The sequence below is a fragment of the Neolamprologus multifasciatus genome, chromosome 18, assembly GCF_963576455.1.
Source record: "Neolamprologus multifasciatus chromosome 18, fNeoMul1.2, whole genome shotgun sequence".
Lineage (NCBI taxonomy): Eukaryota > Metazoa > Chordata > Actinopteri > Cichliformes > Cichlidae > Neolamprologus > Neolamprologus multifasciatus.
Window position 1 is genome coordinate 21,984,260 of NC_140456.1, and position 17,405 is coordinate 22,001,664.

Below are 17,405 nucleotides of genomic sequence, written 5' to 3' on the forward strand. Positions count from 1 at the left end.
CTGTATTGCCCAATCTGAAGGAGCTCTGCTTCACGTGGCTTTTTTTCACCCAACTCGCCATTCATAAATGATGCAATCCGCAGTGCACATTTTGTACAGAATCACAAAAAAACATCCGACTGTAATAATTCTTAAGATTTAAACTCTGGGGATTATTCACGTTATTAAAAGATTATACCAGAGATGCTTCTGTACCGGCAGGGGGGTTAGTTCTGACCCCCCGCGATGACACTGCATCCCTCTAAGGAGGTGACTATTTTGTTAAACACCCACTCCTTGGCATGAAAACAGCGTCGCCTATTTTTATGCAAAACCTTTAAGGAGCTGGAAGCTCCTACAGCATGAAAGGCACAGAAAATCCTCACGGACATGCAGTGGAGTCAAACACGTGGATTCATGAAAACCTGAGAACTTTTATGACACTTTGAGCTGATTAAAACATGAGCATAATCAAAAGTATCCCTAACAACTTTTCTAAAGTTTTAAAAAATATATATTTTTCTGAGGAAAGACAGCTTTCAGAGAAATGGTAAACAGACTGGTTCTTACATAGTGCTGTTCTACTCTGCAGAAGCACTCGAGGCATTTTATACAACATGCCTCATTCACCCATTCATACAGGGATTTTTTCTACAACGAAGTGTTTTCTATCTGACATTGACACACATCTACAGTCTGATGAGCGCATCAGAGATCTACTTGGGGTTCGGTATGTTGCGTAGGGATACTTTGGCATTTCAATTAGTGGATGACCTGCTCTACCTGAGATATGTCAGTAAGAGCCTCCAAGAATCTGATATTAGGGTAAGAACATACATCATACAGGGATAATCAGCCATTTATTCTTATGTTTCTCGCATTTAGCAATGATGTAGAATTTCACCGTTCAATCAGTGGGATGAGGCGCTCACAGAGAGCATCCAGTCTGTTTAATATTCGGGTCTCATCTCTGGTCGAGGCTGCACCTGTCATGTGATGCATAGCCGAGTGGACTGGCTTGGAGTAAAGTGACGTATGAAGCCGAGGAGTGAAGAGAAATGGAGCTCATATGTGTCTCCTCGCTAAAAATAGCCATACCCACAGCACCCCCGTTTTACAGCCTGCGTCACTGCACTTCCACATGACCTGCATCACCTCACACCCTCACTCACCTCTCTCTCCCAAACGCAGACATGCAGAGCTTCTTTCATCACGTCTTTTCTGCCTGAAAAACCTCAGCATCCCTTGCTGTTCTCCTCTGGTTTCCTTTGCATAGCTGTTTCAGCAGTTACTGAGCTCTCTCTGTGCCTTGTATAACTGATATGAGAAGTTTATGCACAGGAAAACCAGTTTTCTAACCACTGCTGACTTCACTGGAATTTAGAAGGAATCCCATGCTGACCTCTCCCTGATCTTTTCTCCTTTAAATAACTCCCTGAACTTCATGTTCCAGTGATATTTTCATGGAGGATCTGACCTCCCTTTGGAGACTGCGTTCTCCTCCTCCTCCTCGTTTTCTTCCTCGTTTATTTCTCCGTTCACTCCAGCGCTTTGCTGAGAGGAGTGAGATGAGAGAGGCTGCTGCTTTACATTCTTCAGGCCTCACAGAAAACAATTCCACAGGATGTCCTGCTCTTCGGAGCATGCACAGACGCAGCTCTGACGTCAGCCCTCCAAGAACACACACGCACACACACCCACTGCGTCCATCCTCTCTTTCTCATTCCTCCCACCCCAACACGGCCTCTCCTGGCATCATTTCCCAGATGTTTCAGTTCCCTGGCAGGCTGTTTTACCCCTTGTATTTCCTGGAATTTTTTTTTTAGATAAAACAGTCATATATGAAGAATTTTATCTAAAATATTTTAACAAAGACCTCACTGATCAGCTAAGAAAATCTAGATGGAATGTAGCTTTTAGACACCACTAATATGAACGCAATAAAGAAAGAGGGCACTACTGTTTGTTTCATTCATCTGTTGTTGCCGTTTTATGACACAGCACAATAAGATCAAGGAGTTCAGCCGATTAAGATGCAAAGAAATAACTATTAAAACAACAAGAACAAAAGTGACAAGTAGAATCATAAAACACCATGCACTGAGCAGATCCGGTTTAAAACCATTGAGTCTTTGTTGATTTGTAGCTCCACCTTTCCAAAGCATTTATTAACATATGCCTTAGTTCCCTTTAAGTACACCCACGCTTACTGTGAGGCAAGTCAGTTCCAGTGTACTGTGATCATGTGTAAGTGGTGACAGTGTAACCTGTGAAAGGAGGCGTAATACAGTCTTCCTAGTATAGATTAGAGATAGAACTAAAAAAAGCTATAAAATCCTAAGATGTCTAACACATTGTACTCAAAGGCCAGTGTTACAGATCTGGCACTGAGCCACTTTGCTATATTCAGTTTTCTTCCCTACTTGTGCAACTTGTTCATTAATTATTATCCAAAACAATCACCATGTTACAAAGATAGCGCTCCACACGTGCTGTTCCCTCTGAGATCTGTCACGTCCGCTGAGTAATACTTTAACAGCTTTGATATGCGGAAAACATCTAAAAAAAAAAAAAAGTAGAATTTCCTCTTTTCTGCAATAATTTTAGATGCTGTTCCAACTGTGGAGCTGCTTTAAAATGACTGCTGTCTTATTCTTTATTTATCAGGATACTGATACTCTCATATCCGGCAGAGAAAGTTATAAATTTTTCTTATTTTAATAAGAAAAACTCATGTCCATGATAAGTCTCTCCATATAATTAGGGTTATCTGGCCTTATCCACTGTGCCTCATTGTATATAATGAAAAGTGTATTTACATTTCAAGGGAAGAGCTCTCTCTGGCTTTTTGAGTAATTAGGTTCTTGTTAATGGAAAAAGGGTTTGAGGAGATTAATATATTCCAAAAAAGTGACCTGGAAGAAAAGAGAGAACACATTTAAGACCGTAGCAGCTTAGTCACCGGTGGCAGAGGACACCGTCACAGTTTCCTGTGCCCAACACATTAATGTGTACCGCCACTGAATAAATACATTTTGGTGATTTCAGTCACCCTGAACTGATTTCCCAAGTTGAATTAAATCACTTGTCACGTGTGGTTATTTCTGTCGCTCAGCTTTGAAGCAGTTCTCGAAAGTTTTCGGAGAGGCGGGGGAAACAAACCCAACAACAACCCAAAAATAGCTCTTCGGATGTCTAAGTGCCCCCCTGTTTCCTGTTTTCATAGAGGCACAGGTTACACGTCTATTCATTTTGGTGCTGAGGCATTTTCTGTTTGTGCAAAACATCATGCAAGGAGTGCACACTGCAGAGGTTAGAACTGCAAACTGTGGATTCCATTGTGGGTGCAGATGCAATATGCAGTTTGTAGCCTATATGATGCGAAAACAGAGACAAACACAACAATAAAAAAAGGGTCATGTAAACAACAAAACCTTAAACTAGCAGGTGGATTTAAATAATTTGCAAGCACTCTTACGGAGGTGGGTTAACTTAGCAAATTTAGCAAAATGCACCCAAACAATAAACATCACAGATTAAGAGCAACATGAAAAGGAGGGCAGATAAATTCTTTCTGCAGAAAAGCATCCTCACTAGAATCCAAATGTGCAGCAGCTTTCACTGGCAAATAATTTTAGATGGACTAACTGTATTGAATTAGAGTGAAATGAAGCTTTATTTAGCTGTTTTTTCCCTGGACCATCTGGACAAAACCTGCAAGCAGATCTTCCAGTTTTCATTTCTGCAACCGCCCCCCCCCCCAAACCGTCCCCCCTCCAAAACAACAAAAACAACAAAACCCAGACAGAAACAAACAGAACAAATTAAAATGAATTAATTAAGTCAAACAAAACATTGAAAAAAAAACAGCAGTGCAACGCTGCCACCACGTGGCCAAACATGAGATTACAAAATAAACGTTTTAAGGGGATCCGTCTGCTCCTGCTATAGGACACAGACTCAAACACTGCAAAAAGGGAAACATATTTCAGTGACTTATATAAATATCTGCATCGATATATATATATATGGCTCCGATAATTACTGCCCCCTCCCTCCCTCTCCCTCTTAGTAGATACCATTCATGAGCAGCTGGTGTGAATGAGGACGGGTTTTCTCCTCCATCTCGCATCATCACCACCATCATCGCCACTGTCGTCGTCAGTGCCTGTCACGTGGTGCGTCGGGAGCGGGCGGTGGGTGTGTCTAATCGCGTGTGGCTTCATTCATAACTACAGTCTTTATTTGAAGCCCAAATTAAAGTATGCAGACGGGGCAGGCTGCCGGTGGACCGCTTCAAACGGAGTCTACAGCCGGGTGAGTCCGATCCTTGCGCCTCACACACACACACACACACTGATCAGGTTACACGGACCTAAAGCTGTGCTCACGGTTTAATGTGGTACTATTTCATTATGTAATAGGTGGGATAGGTGACACAGCCGACTCTAGATCGCAGCATCTGATTTATTGGGGCATGTCTGAGGCGCGGGAGGGGGTCCTCAGCTGAGCCCCCACATTCCAGCGTGTCCGGCACATCAAGGCTCCTGGGTGACTAATCGTGATTTATTCCCCGCAGGCTGAGATCAGACGTCGCAGGGATATGGGGCTGTCCTGATCCGCGGGTTTTCGGAGGAGAGGGGAAGATGCTGCCGAGGCTGCTGCTGCTGCTGAGGCTGCTGAGCGCCGCCGGCTGCAGCGGATCGCTGTAGTCGGGCTCCACAGAGCGGAGCGAAGCACCGTCAACAACGCCTGTATAGACCGTAAGATGCATCACATCTGGAGCACATCATCGTGCAGTCACACGTCAGACTGACATCCATTACCCGTCCCCCTTCCTCCTTAGTCCGGACAGTATTTATGAAAGTGACACCATCCGCTCCATTACCGTGACATAAAGTACACCAAGACGTCGTCGGAGATGATGTTACGTTCTAACATGACTTCAGACCCTGGACTAACACGCGCACGCACGCACGCGTTGGATTAGGTTATATTTTTTGCCACCAGTCGGGGTCAGTGTTTTAAACTTCAGCTTCAGTATTTACCGACAAAATGATGGTGAAGCTGATGCACTGCTACTAGGTTACAATTACCAATACTATAGCACCGAAAATTATTTTTTAAAAGATCATGATAATAATGACAATAATGACATTTTCCAAGCCTGACTGGAGATTCACGGTCGGTCCAGCTTCTAAAACTCAATCAATCCAGTATTTTAATAAATATGTTAATAACTAGACTTGACTTAATTTGTGAAATTAGTTTAAAAGAGCCCCGTGGATTTGTCTGGGTGTAATAATTGAATACACAGAGAATGTAAGAGTGATCCTTCAAGGATACATTTTAAAACCATCATCCAAAGTTCATGACTGCCTGTTACGTGATCAGCAGAAAGAAGACAGATGGTTTCCAAAAAAACATCTGGAGTTATAATTAATCTAATTAATTATCTGTTCTGGTTTTGCCTGATCCCAGCGTGGTGGAAACCCTCCAAGACACACACACACACACACACACACACACACACACACACACACACACACACACACACACACACACACACACACACACACACAATTAAATGCCCACTTTAACCTCATTCCATGTCAAAAGTCTTCCTGAGATGAAATCCTCATGTCTGTTATGGGGATCTGCTTTTTTGCCCACCACATAAAGAAGACCCGTGTCCCCCTCAGTGTACATCTCACCAGTGATTAAGGTCCCCACACCATACCCCGACTGCTCTCAAGCACATTTTGACAAATGCCGAGCGTTCACTGAAGATAATTCGACAGCAGAAGAATGGGCCGTGCGTGTCTGTGTGTAGTTCTCGCCTCAATTCAGAGCTGCGCTCACATCATAGTTACCTCGAGCTTGTTGGTTTGTTTTTGGTTTCAGCAAAGCAGTCGACCCAGTCAACTGTCAGGCTTACATTCTTGGGGATGTTAAAGAGTAATTACTCCAGTTTTGCAATATCCAGCTCAGCTGACTTGTTTTGGAGGTTATTAAAGTCTGATGAATTCATGTTATCTCCATGATCTGTGGCTGCTGGTATGCAAACAGCCTTCATTACTAACCAGCGTATTTCAAGTTTGAGGGGTGTGGATGAGCTCCAGGAGGAATTCAAAAGAAGATTCTGCTGGAGTGCATTTTCTAGCCTAAAAGTCTGCAGCATCAAGCACCGGAGCCAGGGTTTTTAGCAATATTGAACTCTGTAGATTTCCATATTTTTCATCTTTTCAGTTTCTTCAGAAACCTCGCTTTTGGATTCCTTTGCCGCCTTAAAACCCCACCGTGTGCCATTTATCTATAATTACCACAAAGTCCGGCTCAAATTGTCAAAATGCCAGCTTTCAGAAACAGCTCTGATGGCGTGACGCACCACAAATGCACTGTAGCCGTGGTGTGCATCTTCATCTTATAAAGACATTAAAGCTGAACTATCAGGTTCTCTGCCAAACCATCAGCCCGCACACGCATCCCCAAATTATTTCCAGGCAGTGAGTAACAATCATCACCCTAATGATATGAAGATGTAGCTGCACATTGCTGCTGTGTCATTCTCAAATTGTCTTTCATTTGATGTGGACATGACAACAGATAACATCCTGTGGTAAAAGTACGGCTGCGAGTACATCTGTGCGTGCAAGTGAGATGTGATGACGCATAAGTTGTGAGTTCTGCGAGACAGAATTACAATAGTGGTTTTAAATGGCCCATTTGTCGGGTACTATTTTCAGCTGTGCATTAATACTCTCTGGGTGCTCTCATTAATATTTCACAGCACTGATGTATGTGGTATTTAAAATAAACTCTGCCATATGCTGACTGTAAAACAAGAGCACATCACACAATGCTGTGGCTCTCTCAGGTGTTTTTGATGGTTATAAAGTAGAGTTATGTGGCTCAGAGGCTTATCCTACCCTGTAAAAGTCTTGAGTCACCCTTCATTTCTTTTGGTTTTGGTATGAAAATGGGAAATAGATGCAGCAATATACTGAAACAGACTGAAGCGGTAGCTGGTGTACGATCCGACCTCTACTTGCTTTACCTATCTCCTGACCTCCTCCACACTAAGTGGCAACAGTTTCCATTCTGATGAAGTTTCAGTGAACAGTAGATGGATCAACTGAAGGATCAGATGCATCTTTGAAGTCTTGTGTCATGTGTTTGCTGGATTTTCTTTCTCATTTCTTAAGGACATGACTTGCAGACATTGTTTATCTGCTGTAGATAGTTTTGCAGTCTTGCAACTTCTTCATTTGTCCTCCAATTGTCCAGTTTCCTCACATTTTTAAAGACACTCTGCAGACCATGCTGAGATATGCCAGGTTTTCAGCTGAAATTGGAACAAACAATGTGTAAAGAAATAAGGCGTTACTCAAGACTTTATGCACTGTTTATTTGTAAATGTTATGATTAGTGAGGGCTTTGACATTTTCATATCCTTAGCATATCTTAAAAACTCCTTGGTCCAACAGGCTAGCCAGTCCCAAATATTTTTATTTTGCAGTCTTGATAACTAACCCGTTTCAGTGTTCGTGGTGTATACCAGTATTATAAAAGTTGCGTGATCAGAGCACCCTGCAATGGAGTTAAATTCCCAGCCTAAATGATTGTTTCAGCCCAGTCTTGTGGGATCTTTCCACACCGGCTTAGTTCTGGATTCGATGACCACGAGAAAACGACTGCGCATCTTACCAGTGATCACACTGTTTACACCTAAGACTTTTCAGCATAACATAACAGGAATTGTGTTGCTGTCTAGTAAGAAGCGTCAGCTCAGTGTGTGACATGCTTCACTTTCTCATCCTCTGCAGGGTTTACTCACACCGACCTTTACCATGAGCAATGATCTGCCTGTTCTGACAACTCTGACTGAGAGCTCCACTGTGAGTACTGTCAACACCTTTGACACAAACTGGTCAGTGCGTCCACTGGTGCTGTGCTCGGCAAATTTCAGTATTGATCTAATAGCAAGTAAACACAGGGCCAATATGACTGACACCAATGCTTTCAACTTATAAAGACAGCTTATGTAGGGGAGAGCAGTGTGTTATGATTTGATGAATCACTGAAGCATGTGATGCTAGTATCGATCTGATACCAACACCAGCATTGATCTGTATCAATTTAAAGCAATATTTGAACTGAATACAAGCTACTGCTGGACATAGATGGGTAACATCCTCTTGACTTACTGTCACCTGGATCTGGAGCTGTATTGTTAATAAACACTGAAGCCAAATTTGACCAGAATAGGAACTGAAATCTTTAACAAACTGAAGTAATAAAGTAGATTTTGTTCTTTCTTGGCAACTAGCGAGATACCGGCAGACTAATGGCTCAGAAAGGTCGAGCCTCTGTGTGACATAAAGGACAGTTTTCCCTCTCTCTTGTCTGCAGTGGACAAGTTGGCAAATATAAAATTAGAAAACATTAGAAAATATCACTAAAATACATTATTATTACTACTTTATTACTATAGTTATTTTTAGGCATTTGGACCCTAAAAGGGTCTAAACTCACATGAATCATCAGCCCTTTCTGGTTTAATAAGCAGATAATGACGTTAGATTGAGCCTGTGATTGAAGCTGACCGAGACTGATTGAGGCTCGTACAGAAGAACCTCTAAGATCATAGTGGAGGCAGTGAAAATTAGCTGTCTTTGCTCTTTTCAGACGTGCACACGCCGTTTTCTAACAGGCTGTTGCTTTTCTTTGCCTCATGTTCGGAGTAAACTGGATATATTTGGGGGTTGGCTCGCTCTATTGACAACAACTTTAAATAGGCAGCAGCAGGCTTCGGGTTTGCTTTAATAACCTTGCTGCTGCTCCTATTAAGGTCATCATCTAAAAGTTGGAGCTTCTCCACCTCACAGTTAACTCTAAAGCTCCATAATGGCCATCTGTCACACTTTCCTGCTGAATTAAAAAACACAAAGACTTGCAGCAGATGAATATTCTGCATGTGATGCAGGGTGGAGGAAAGAGAAACCAATTATTTTCCCTGCTTTTTGAAGCTGACATGGGAAGAAGAGCCAGGAAAGTCTCGGTGCGGTGTGCGGATTGCTCATGTGCGTTGGCATCCTCCTCCTCCTCCTCTTCCTCCTCCGATTTCCATTTTTAGCCTTCCAAGGCCTCATTTCCCCTTCATTGAGAAGAGCTGGGAAATTGAATTAAGGGTCTCGCTGACGTTTCGATTAGCATCCACGGGCTCACTCAGCCAAGACAGAGTATTAATCCGAAGAACGCGGATGTACACAAGTGTGCGTCTGGATAAGAATCACTGTGAGGAACTTAAGAGAGTCTTTCAGTGTTAATTCCACTCATTAAATATTACAGCGCTTAGCTGACCGCCTAATGCCGGAGAGAGAGAGAGAGATCCCTCAGTGCTGTGAAGCTCAAGGGGAGAAAAATCAATTACTGAACTGTGCAGCCACCAGTTCACTGCAACACAACGTAACAACAGAGATACTGCATGTAAGCGTGTGCCTTATTGTGCTTCTGAAGGAAGGAGTTATGAGCTCCAGCTATGCCATGTGAATACAAGCGGTGCAGATTAATTTCATGTTGCGCTACCCAAATGGGAGAAGAGTACAGAGAGTACCAGTTTGACGGGTTTTTAGTGAGACCCTTTGTATTCGTAAAAAGGGAGAAATTCAGATTTTTAAACTTGTTACTGTCAGCAGTAACACTTATTTTTTCTTGAAGTACAAAAATAGCTTTAGTGTTACTGTTTCATTGGTATTTGATTAACACTGCTTTTCCATTTGCACTTTTCTCTAGTATTTGTTAATAAACAATGAGATGAATTAAACTGGTCACTGGATTAAACCACGAGTCTGTAAAGTGACCCCAGCCTTTCTGTGTGCTTTGTCATCTTCTTCAGTCTCAGCTGTAACAGACATGCACACTACTGATGAGTTTCAGTTCAGATTGAGACTAACAAATCAAAACAATGACCCTGTCATTATGGTGTCATAAGTTGGTTGTTACACTAAAACTTTCAAATGTAAAGCTACTTGTTATGTGGAACGGTCCTTATTAATATTACACTGATGTATATAAAGTGGGTCCATGGTGTAAATGTTAACACATTTGCCATACACATGTCAAAGATCCCTCTGAGTTTTTGTGACATGGTGTGTTATCCTGCTGGAAGAAGCCATCAGAAGATGGAAACACTGTGGTCATGAAGAGACGGACTTGATCAGCAACACTCAGGTGCTCATTGGACAAAAATATCCCCCACAGTATTACATCAGCAGCAACATGAGCTGTTGAGAAAAGGCTTGAGCTTTCATGTGGTTTGCACCAAATTCTGATCCTACCATCAGGAAGTCCATGTGAGCTGTAGCTTTAGTTTCCCATTCTCAGCAGACAGGAACCTACTTCTGTTGCTACGACGTGTTTAGAGATGCTCTTGTGCACAGCTTGGTTGTAAAGAGGGGGTATTTGAGTTACTGCTGCTTTCCTACCAGTTCAAATCAGTCTGGCGAAGCTCTTTGGATATTTTCTCTTTTTAGAAACACTTTCTGTAAACTCTAGATCATGTGGGAAAAAAATCAGTAGATCAGCAGTCTGGCCCCAGCAGCTACGATGGCCACTTAAATCACCTCGTTTCTTTATTCTGATGTTCAGATTGAACTTCATCAGATCGTTTTGACAACATCCACATGCCTAAATGCACTGAGTTGCTTCCATGTAATTGATAATGCAAATATCTTGATTTATTGATTTAAGAAAATATATTTTTCACTATTTGATTAATATAAGCAAGATGTTATGGCTGATGGCCCCTCTGAAATGAATAAAGGTTTGACCAAACGTGTCACCCTCTTTTCACGATTGCCTCCCATCAGGATGTGCCGGTGTCGGCCGGTCAGGTAGAGAACTATGTCCTGCTGTTGGTGCTGCTGAGCGCTTTCGCCGGGGGGATGCTGGTCCTGCTCTCCCTCCTGCTCCTCTTCTGTCACCGGTGCTGCATGGGTGGGCGACGCTACTCCAGGTGAGTGCTACCTTGCAAAGTGACACACTGCGTGGGGACTAGCAGGTCAGGCTTGCCTCGACGGCACTCGGGGATTACAGGGGCCGATGTGATTATGACCGCCGTGGATTAAAGCTGAAAATGAAATGGAAAGCTGCGAGGTGACGCTGCGTTTTTGCTTCTACGAGAGAGATCTGAGTAAAACTCATTTGCCTCTTTCAGAGCGAGCGATGACCCTGAGAAGACAAACACCACTTATGCTGAGGATTCTCAGCCCACGCAAGGTCAGAGCTGTGTAAATTTTTCACGTTCTTGTTTTTTTCTTTCGGTCCGCTGTCGTCAATAACTCCATTATTCCTCTCCCTTGCTGTGTCCTTGTTGTCTTTGTCACTCAGAAATCACCATTCGTCTCGATGAATCAGATGCCCTCTCAGCATCGAGCTGTCACAATGGAGAGTCAGAACGATTCATCTCCACCGGGTCCACGGGCCGCAGAGTCTCCTTCAATGAGTCTGCACTTTATGAACAGGAGAAAACGACTCAGGACAAAGGACGCAGGTACAGCTCAACTGAGCTTGGGATTTTTTATCATTTAGATAAGCCGTTTGATGCCATGAGCTCAGGTGCTCAATCTTTATGTTCAGGTACACCCTGACCGAAGGAGACTTCCACCACCTGAAAAAGGCCCGGCTGACCCACCTTCACCTGCCTCCGGCACCATGTGACCTAAAAATACTCACCATCATGGAATGCGACTCAACAGAGAGCAGCACCATAAACATCAGTGAGACAGCAGCTCCCAAGCTACCCCTCACCATCTACCAGGTATGCTTGAAATCACACATTGTTCAGTCACTGGAGCAGACTCTCTCAAGGATAACATGCGATTCAATTCTTTCTCTCCAGCCCGCCAAGAAGAGAGTCTCTGACTGGATGGGCCAGAGCCTCAGCGGGGGTCTGCCAGGAGACCGACACCACTCCGTCATCCTGGACGAGGGGCCCAGGCAGTCTTTATCAGCCATGAAACCACAGCACACACGTTCTCAGACAGTGAGTTTGACTTTTATTCACCTCCCACTGAGAATAAAAGAAATAGGTGGGTCTTAATAAGTCTTAAAATTTCCTAATAAGCCTGCATTCAGTAAAAGGCAGGAATACAGTGTACAATTCAGTGCAGATTCATCTGCTTCCATCAAACATTAACAGAGCTGTGAAAATCAGCTGCCACGGGCGCTGAAAGCTGCTGATGCGCTTTGACATCAGTCATCACTGCTACTCAGTGACAAAATGACAAACTGCTGTCCCCCGAGGACTTTGCCTCTGCCCATCATAATCCATCTTAGCTCTCCCGCTTCAGCTCCTCCTTAATGTGTCACCACCACCCTCCCCGTCCTCCTCCTCTCTTCTGCCAGATGGAGGCTATTGGCGACAGGGGAGAGGCCGAGAGCGAGACGAGTCAAACTGTGGGCCAAGCTTCAGTTCTGCATTTCTTCTCCAAACTGCGGCGTCACGCCAGTCTGGAGGGGGCAGGGCCTTACTTCAGGAGGTGGAAGTTTGACACCACGCATCGCGCTGCAAGTCTCGATGCCAAAGGTTTGTGTGCATGCCAGAAATGGATCACTCAGACATGGTTAGTTCAGCCAGGGCACGAAATCAGTCACAGTTACAATCCTGACAAATACCCTGTATTCAGTTATGATGACTAAAGTTGGTGGTTTGACCCGTGGTTAGTCCAGTCTGCATGCCAAAGATAGTGAAGCCTGTGTGGCTACAAATGTTATCATTTTAGATAGATAGATAAGGATCTGTTGTCACTGATGCTCTGCTCCGTCTGGGAATCGTGCTCTCATGTATGCATGTGGATGGACAGAAAAGTCCCAGATCAGAGCCATGCTGCCAAATATGTATTACTGCTGATGGGAATATTATGCTTCTTTTGACTTTAGCGGTCCTGACTGAAATAAGACTGAAAGCGTGGGTAAGGTCTAACCTTCTTATCATATGAATTTCTCACAGGGTCCCCGAAGAGAAGGCCCTTTCAGAGACAGAGAGCAGCCAGTGAAACCACTGATCACGCTGAAGACGATTCCTCTCCTTTCCGAGATGAGGCCATTGAATCTTTTCCAAATACACCCATCCAGTCCGGTGGCCTCCAGTCACTCTCTGCAGAGTCTCTCTCTCATCCCCAAACTGCACCCACATCTTCAGTCTTCCTTAGCAGGTACACCCCTGCCCATAATACCATGACTTAACACCATGCAATTTACAGAATTGTCTGACAGTTTTCCCATCTGTGCAGGCTTAATCTGGAGGCCATGGTAGAGGTAGGTGGTAGCAGCACCAGGAGAGAAGAGTTCAGTTTGCCACCAGATCGCTGCCTCACCCAGAGGCAAGAGGAGGTTACAGTTAATGGAACAGGAACACTGAAAGAGGCAGTCGTAGGAACAGCAGCAGGATCGGGAGGAGACGGGCTGGAGTCAGCGGACGAAGATGAGTTGTTTGGGACGCAACAAGAAGCTGTCATTCCGGAAAGGTTTGAAGACATGTTGAGGAAAGACGCAAAAACAGATGGTGCGATGGCAGACGCAAGGAAAAAGAACGAGGTAGAGCCAGATGATGGAGACGAAGTGGTGTTGGGGGCAGAAGCCAGACAAAGGACTGACTCGGGCTCATCGCTTTCCTTCATGGTTCGCCAGGAGAGCCTGGAGGCACCTCCTTCCTTGTACAGAGACATTTGGAGCTTGCGAGCCTCTCTGGAGCTGTATGCCTCCTCAGACCAGAGCAGCACAGACCGGGAGTCCATCCGCAGCGATGCGGACAGCGTGTCATCCCTTGGCGGTGCAGGAGCTCGTTCTGGCCTCGACAGCTGCTTGTCCCAAGACCTGGATGATGAGCCTGAAGGAGATGGGGAGGGAGAGGGATTGGAAGGGGGAACCAGAGGGGCATTGGGTTTAGACAGTGAGATGGGAAGTGGACCTGGGGGAGAGGGTGAGGGGGGGAACAGAAAGCTCCTTCAGATGGACAGTGGTTACGCCTCCATCGAAGCTCCATCCAGGGCCCCTGAGGAGATGCGACTGTTTGGGACTCCCGGTGCCCCACGAGGGAAAACGGCATCAGAGAGGAGGTTGTTTTTCACCAACTCCGGTAGAAAGGGTTCAGTATGTGAGAGCATCGAGGCCAGGCTGTTTCAGGAGGAGCTGGAGGATGAGATGGCAAACAGCACCGAGCGAGAGGAGAAACTAAAGGAGAAACCACAGAGCGGCAGCCAAACTCTCACCCTCCAAGATTCACATCAACCTCTGAAATCTCTTCACCCTCAGAAATCTCCAGAATCGCAAACACAGCTGATGTCTCCACTTGTGAAAACAATCCCACAGCCCACCAGTCCTCACCGAACACGTCTCCGCCGCCGTGACTACAGCATAGATGAGAAGACGGACGCCCTATTTAACGAGTTCCTTCGCCACGACCCACGGTTCGACCAGCAGGACTCCCCGTTACGTTCCAGGCACCGATCCAGAGTTCACCTCCGGAAACAGTGGCAAAGACATAAGCAATACAGCGATCCTGGCTCGAGCTCTGGGGGAAGATACTCCCCGTCTTTGGAGAGGCAGAGGTTCACGCCGCTGAGGAGAGGGGACAGCGCTGGTTACCCTCTGGACACCAGATACCACAGCACCCTCTCGCGCATCGCAAGTGCTGCTGATGAAGAAGCCAGCGAGTTCGCGGCTTCTGAGGAGGCAACAAAGGAAAGAGCAGAGAGCGCAGATCCATCACACGAAGGCGCGGCAGAGGATTCCCCACAAAGCGCTGCCAACAAAACATCCGAAGGAGACGAGGCAACAACAAAGAGCAGCTCTTGTTGTGCAGCTTCAGCTGGCGAGACCGATGGCTGCCAAGCCTCCGCAGAGAGACAGACAGCAGAAAGCACAACTCGCCAGTCTGTAACCACTGTGCCTGCACAAAAGAGCTTCATGGACCCAAGAGTTGACAACAAGAACAACAACAGCAGTCAGGCTATCCTATCAGAGGTCTCCCTGCAGGCACAGAGCAGTCTGACAGACAAGCTGGCTGTGTCAGTGGAAGAGAGGCTTTACAGCGGCCTGCGCAGCACAGAGATCAGCCAGGGGGAACCGGAGCGTGTGCTCACAGTGGCTCGCACAGCCTCACCTGGATTCAGTCCCACGTAACTTGTTAACGTCTGTTTTTCAGTCTGTTGTCTATAGAGCGCACACCCAGATAAACGGGTCCACAACAGTTCAAACATCCTCGTATTTCAGATGTCTTAAAAAAAAAAAGAAGGACGCAAGTACCTTCTCGCTCAAGCATTTCCATTCTCTGTCACTGTGATGCCCATGTGACACGTGATAATCCCTTCCATTGGTAATCATGGGGAGGGGGGGGGGGAGAAGAAATAAAGAATTGCACTCAACCTATCATAAGAAAACCTACATATTTTCAGACTTAACTGTGAATTCTTGGCATGCTACCGTAGGTCCGAACATCATCATATGTGAATACTGTACAGTTGACAAAAAAGCACTTTGATGGGAAGAAAGACAATGATGGCGTTTGTTCCCCCTCATTTAAAAAAACATATCCTCCTCAAGTGTCCTTCTTGTCTCGACCATCATGAGGTTAAATGTCTGTGTGAGCTGTTGTATCAGAACAATGCTGACCATGTTGAAAAAGAAAAAAAGAAACAGCCTAACAATTCTTCAGTGCTTGCAGCCCTCTCTTTCATGAACATGTCTTAAAAGTAAAAACAGATGGGAAGCACAATCCAGTCAGCAGGTGTTTTTCCATCCTCATATTTTACCCGTTTTTATTCTTGTTAGCCATCTGTCCCCTGTGCATCAATCAGGTTGTGTCCGGGAGGAGTGGAGTGAGTGCTGCTGAGGGAAGACTGACAGATGATGCTTAAATAGTGACACAGTAGCCTCTCAGGCTTTTAGACAGATGGTTTGGTGATGGGAGAGCCGATGCTGTGAGGCACGGGAGGTTGAAATAGCTCCTGCGACGTTGTCTGTCAGAAAGGCAGTGTGTGCTTCCAAATAAAAGTTTGGTGATTTACTGCATTTCTCAAAATCAGCAATGGAAGTAATCTTACTAAAAAATGAAGGCCGGGTAGGCGAAGTCAGATTCTTTTATGCCACAGAGCTCCATATTTGTTGTCTAAACATTATTACATAAACATCAGTGAGTCACACTGTTGGACTGTTCTGTCATTACAATGAGAGCAGCTACCGAGCCCCGCAGACATCATCCTGCTGCCATAAATACAACGCCGAGCACCAAATGCATCATTCTCCAGCTGAACGCTGCCCTGCCAACGCTCGGGAAAAAAAAAAGCACTGTTTACACTTGAGAGATACTCGCTTCTTTGCCAGAAAAATCTCAGCCCAATGACTTTAACCTGCATCGCACAACCATCGTAAATCTAAGCAACCCATCCAGCTGGGTAGAAAGTGACGTGCGGCTTAATTATGCAGAGAGTCTCAGAGACGTCTTCTGGTGGAAGTGGTTTAATACTTAAGGCAAAATTTAACAGCTAATCTTAAGATGAGAGCCCATGGGAACAAGCGTAATTATCCTCAAAGCTTTAAGAATATTAAATGCTCGCGTATGAACTGTACAGCAAACTCTCTTAGCTGATAACTGGTTTTTATGAGCTTTTCATCCAGCTAAGGGATTTTAAACTAGTCACACAATCCTGATGTTTGGTTTAAATAATCTTTTTTTGTGTTGTTGTATGTAATAACTCCTGGGAATTTTTTGAAAAATTTCCTGTGAAACTACAATTCGCATCTTTAAGGACATGTTCGTTGTCAATATATCACATTTTGTTTCGTTCAGTCCATGAGTACATCACCTCCCTTAGGAGGAGAACCAGAAGAGACGCTACAGCAAGGAATTGATCTAATATGGAAAACTAATTATCAGGTTTTCCTCTCCTGCCTTCAGTTTGTACTCTTTGTTTTGCATTCATGTGAGAAATACTACATTTTCTAATGCGTGATGAATACAGTCAACTGGGAAATGAAACGGTAGGTACACAGGGTTTTTTTTTTTAAACTTCTGTTTGAGCTCCAATGTGCATCTCATGAAATTTTTAACCCTCGTTCAGGGTGAAGCGTATGCTTTAGTGTGCAGAAAATTCAAAACGTCTCGCAGCCTCAACAAAAGCTCGACCTTGTGAGGCGAAAAATCGATTTGCACTTTAAGTTTTTCAGTTTTTTTTTTAATAAATGATTTTTTGCTGCTGATCTGTCTGCTGACACAAGAGTGAGACCAGTAACCTTAAGTGTGCCCTCACGTACTAATCACCCTCCCGTCTTTGGTCTGTTAGCGCGACATCTCTCTTCTTCATTTGTCTCGTCGTACGGAGAGCCTCTCCGTCGACCTTGCTGACGTGGGAAGCGCTGCTCTC

General features: G+C 44.7%; 1 protein-coding gene across 3 annotated transcripts; it reads left to right on the forward strand.

The window, feature by feature from the left end:
• Window positions 1-4,148: 4,148 nt before the first annotated feature.
• On the forward strand, window positions 4,149-15,373 carry cbarpa (CACN subunit beta associated regulatory protein a). 3 transcript variants are annotated; one of them, XM_085139519.1, is made up of 11 exons: window positions 4,151-4,296; window positions 4,559-4,742; window positions 7,806-7,877; window positions 10,851-10,996; window positions 11,198-11,259; window positions 11,371-11,533; window positions 11,620-11,800; window positions 11,882-12,025; window positions 12,388-12,568; window positions 12,992-13,196; window positions 13,275-15,373. In XM_085139519.1, exons 3-11 carry the CDS (start codon window positions 7,830-7,832, stop codon window positions 15,163-15,165), a joined length of 3,021 nt encoding a protein of 1,006 aa, XP_084995645.1. In that variant the 5' UTR covers window positions 4,151-4,296; window positions 4,559-4,742; window positions 7,806-7,829; the 3' UTR covers window positions 15,166-15,373. The 3 variants fall into 3 exon arrangements, with proteins under 3 accessions (XP_084995644.1, XP_084995645.1, XP_084995646.1); XM_085139518.1 differs by having other exon boundaries at window positions 4,149-4,296; window positions 11,620-12,025; XM_085139520.1 differs by lacking the exons at window positions 4,151-4,296; window positions 4,559-4,742 and having other exon boundaries at window positions 7,787-7,877.
• Window positions 15,374-17,405: the final 2,032 nt, after the last annotated feature.

Coding starts and splice junctions, on each gene's coding strand:
- cbarpa (XM_085139518.1), top strand. CDS start 7,830: ATGAGCAATGATCTGCCTGTTCTGACAACTCTGACTGAGAGCTCCACT. Junction 11,260..11,370: donor GGATTCTCAGCCCACGCAAG/GTCAGAGCTGTG, acceptor TTTGTCACTCAG/AAATCACCATTCGTCTCGAT. Junction 12,026..12,387: donor AGCACACACGTTCTCAGACA/GTGAGTTTGACT, acceptor CTCTTCTGCCAG/ATGGAGGCTATTGGCGACAG.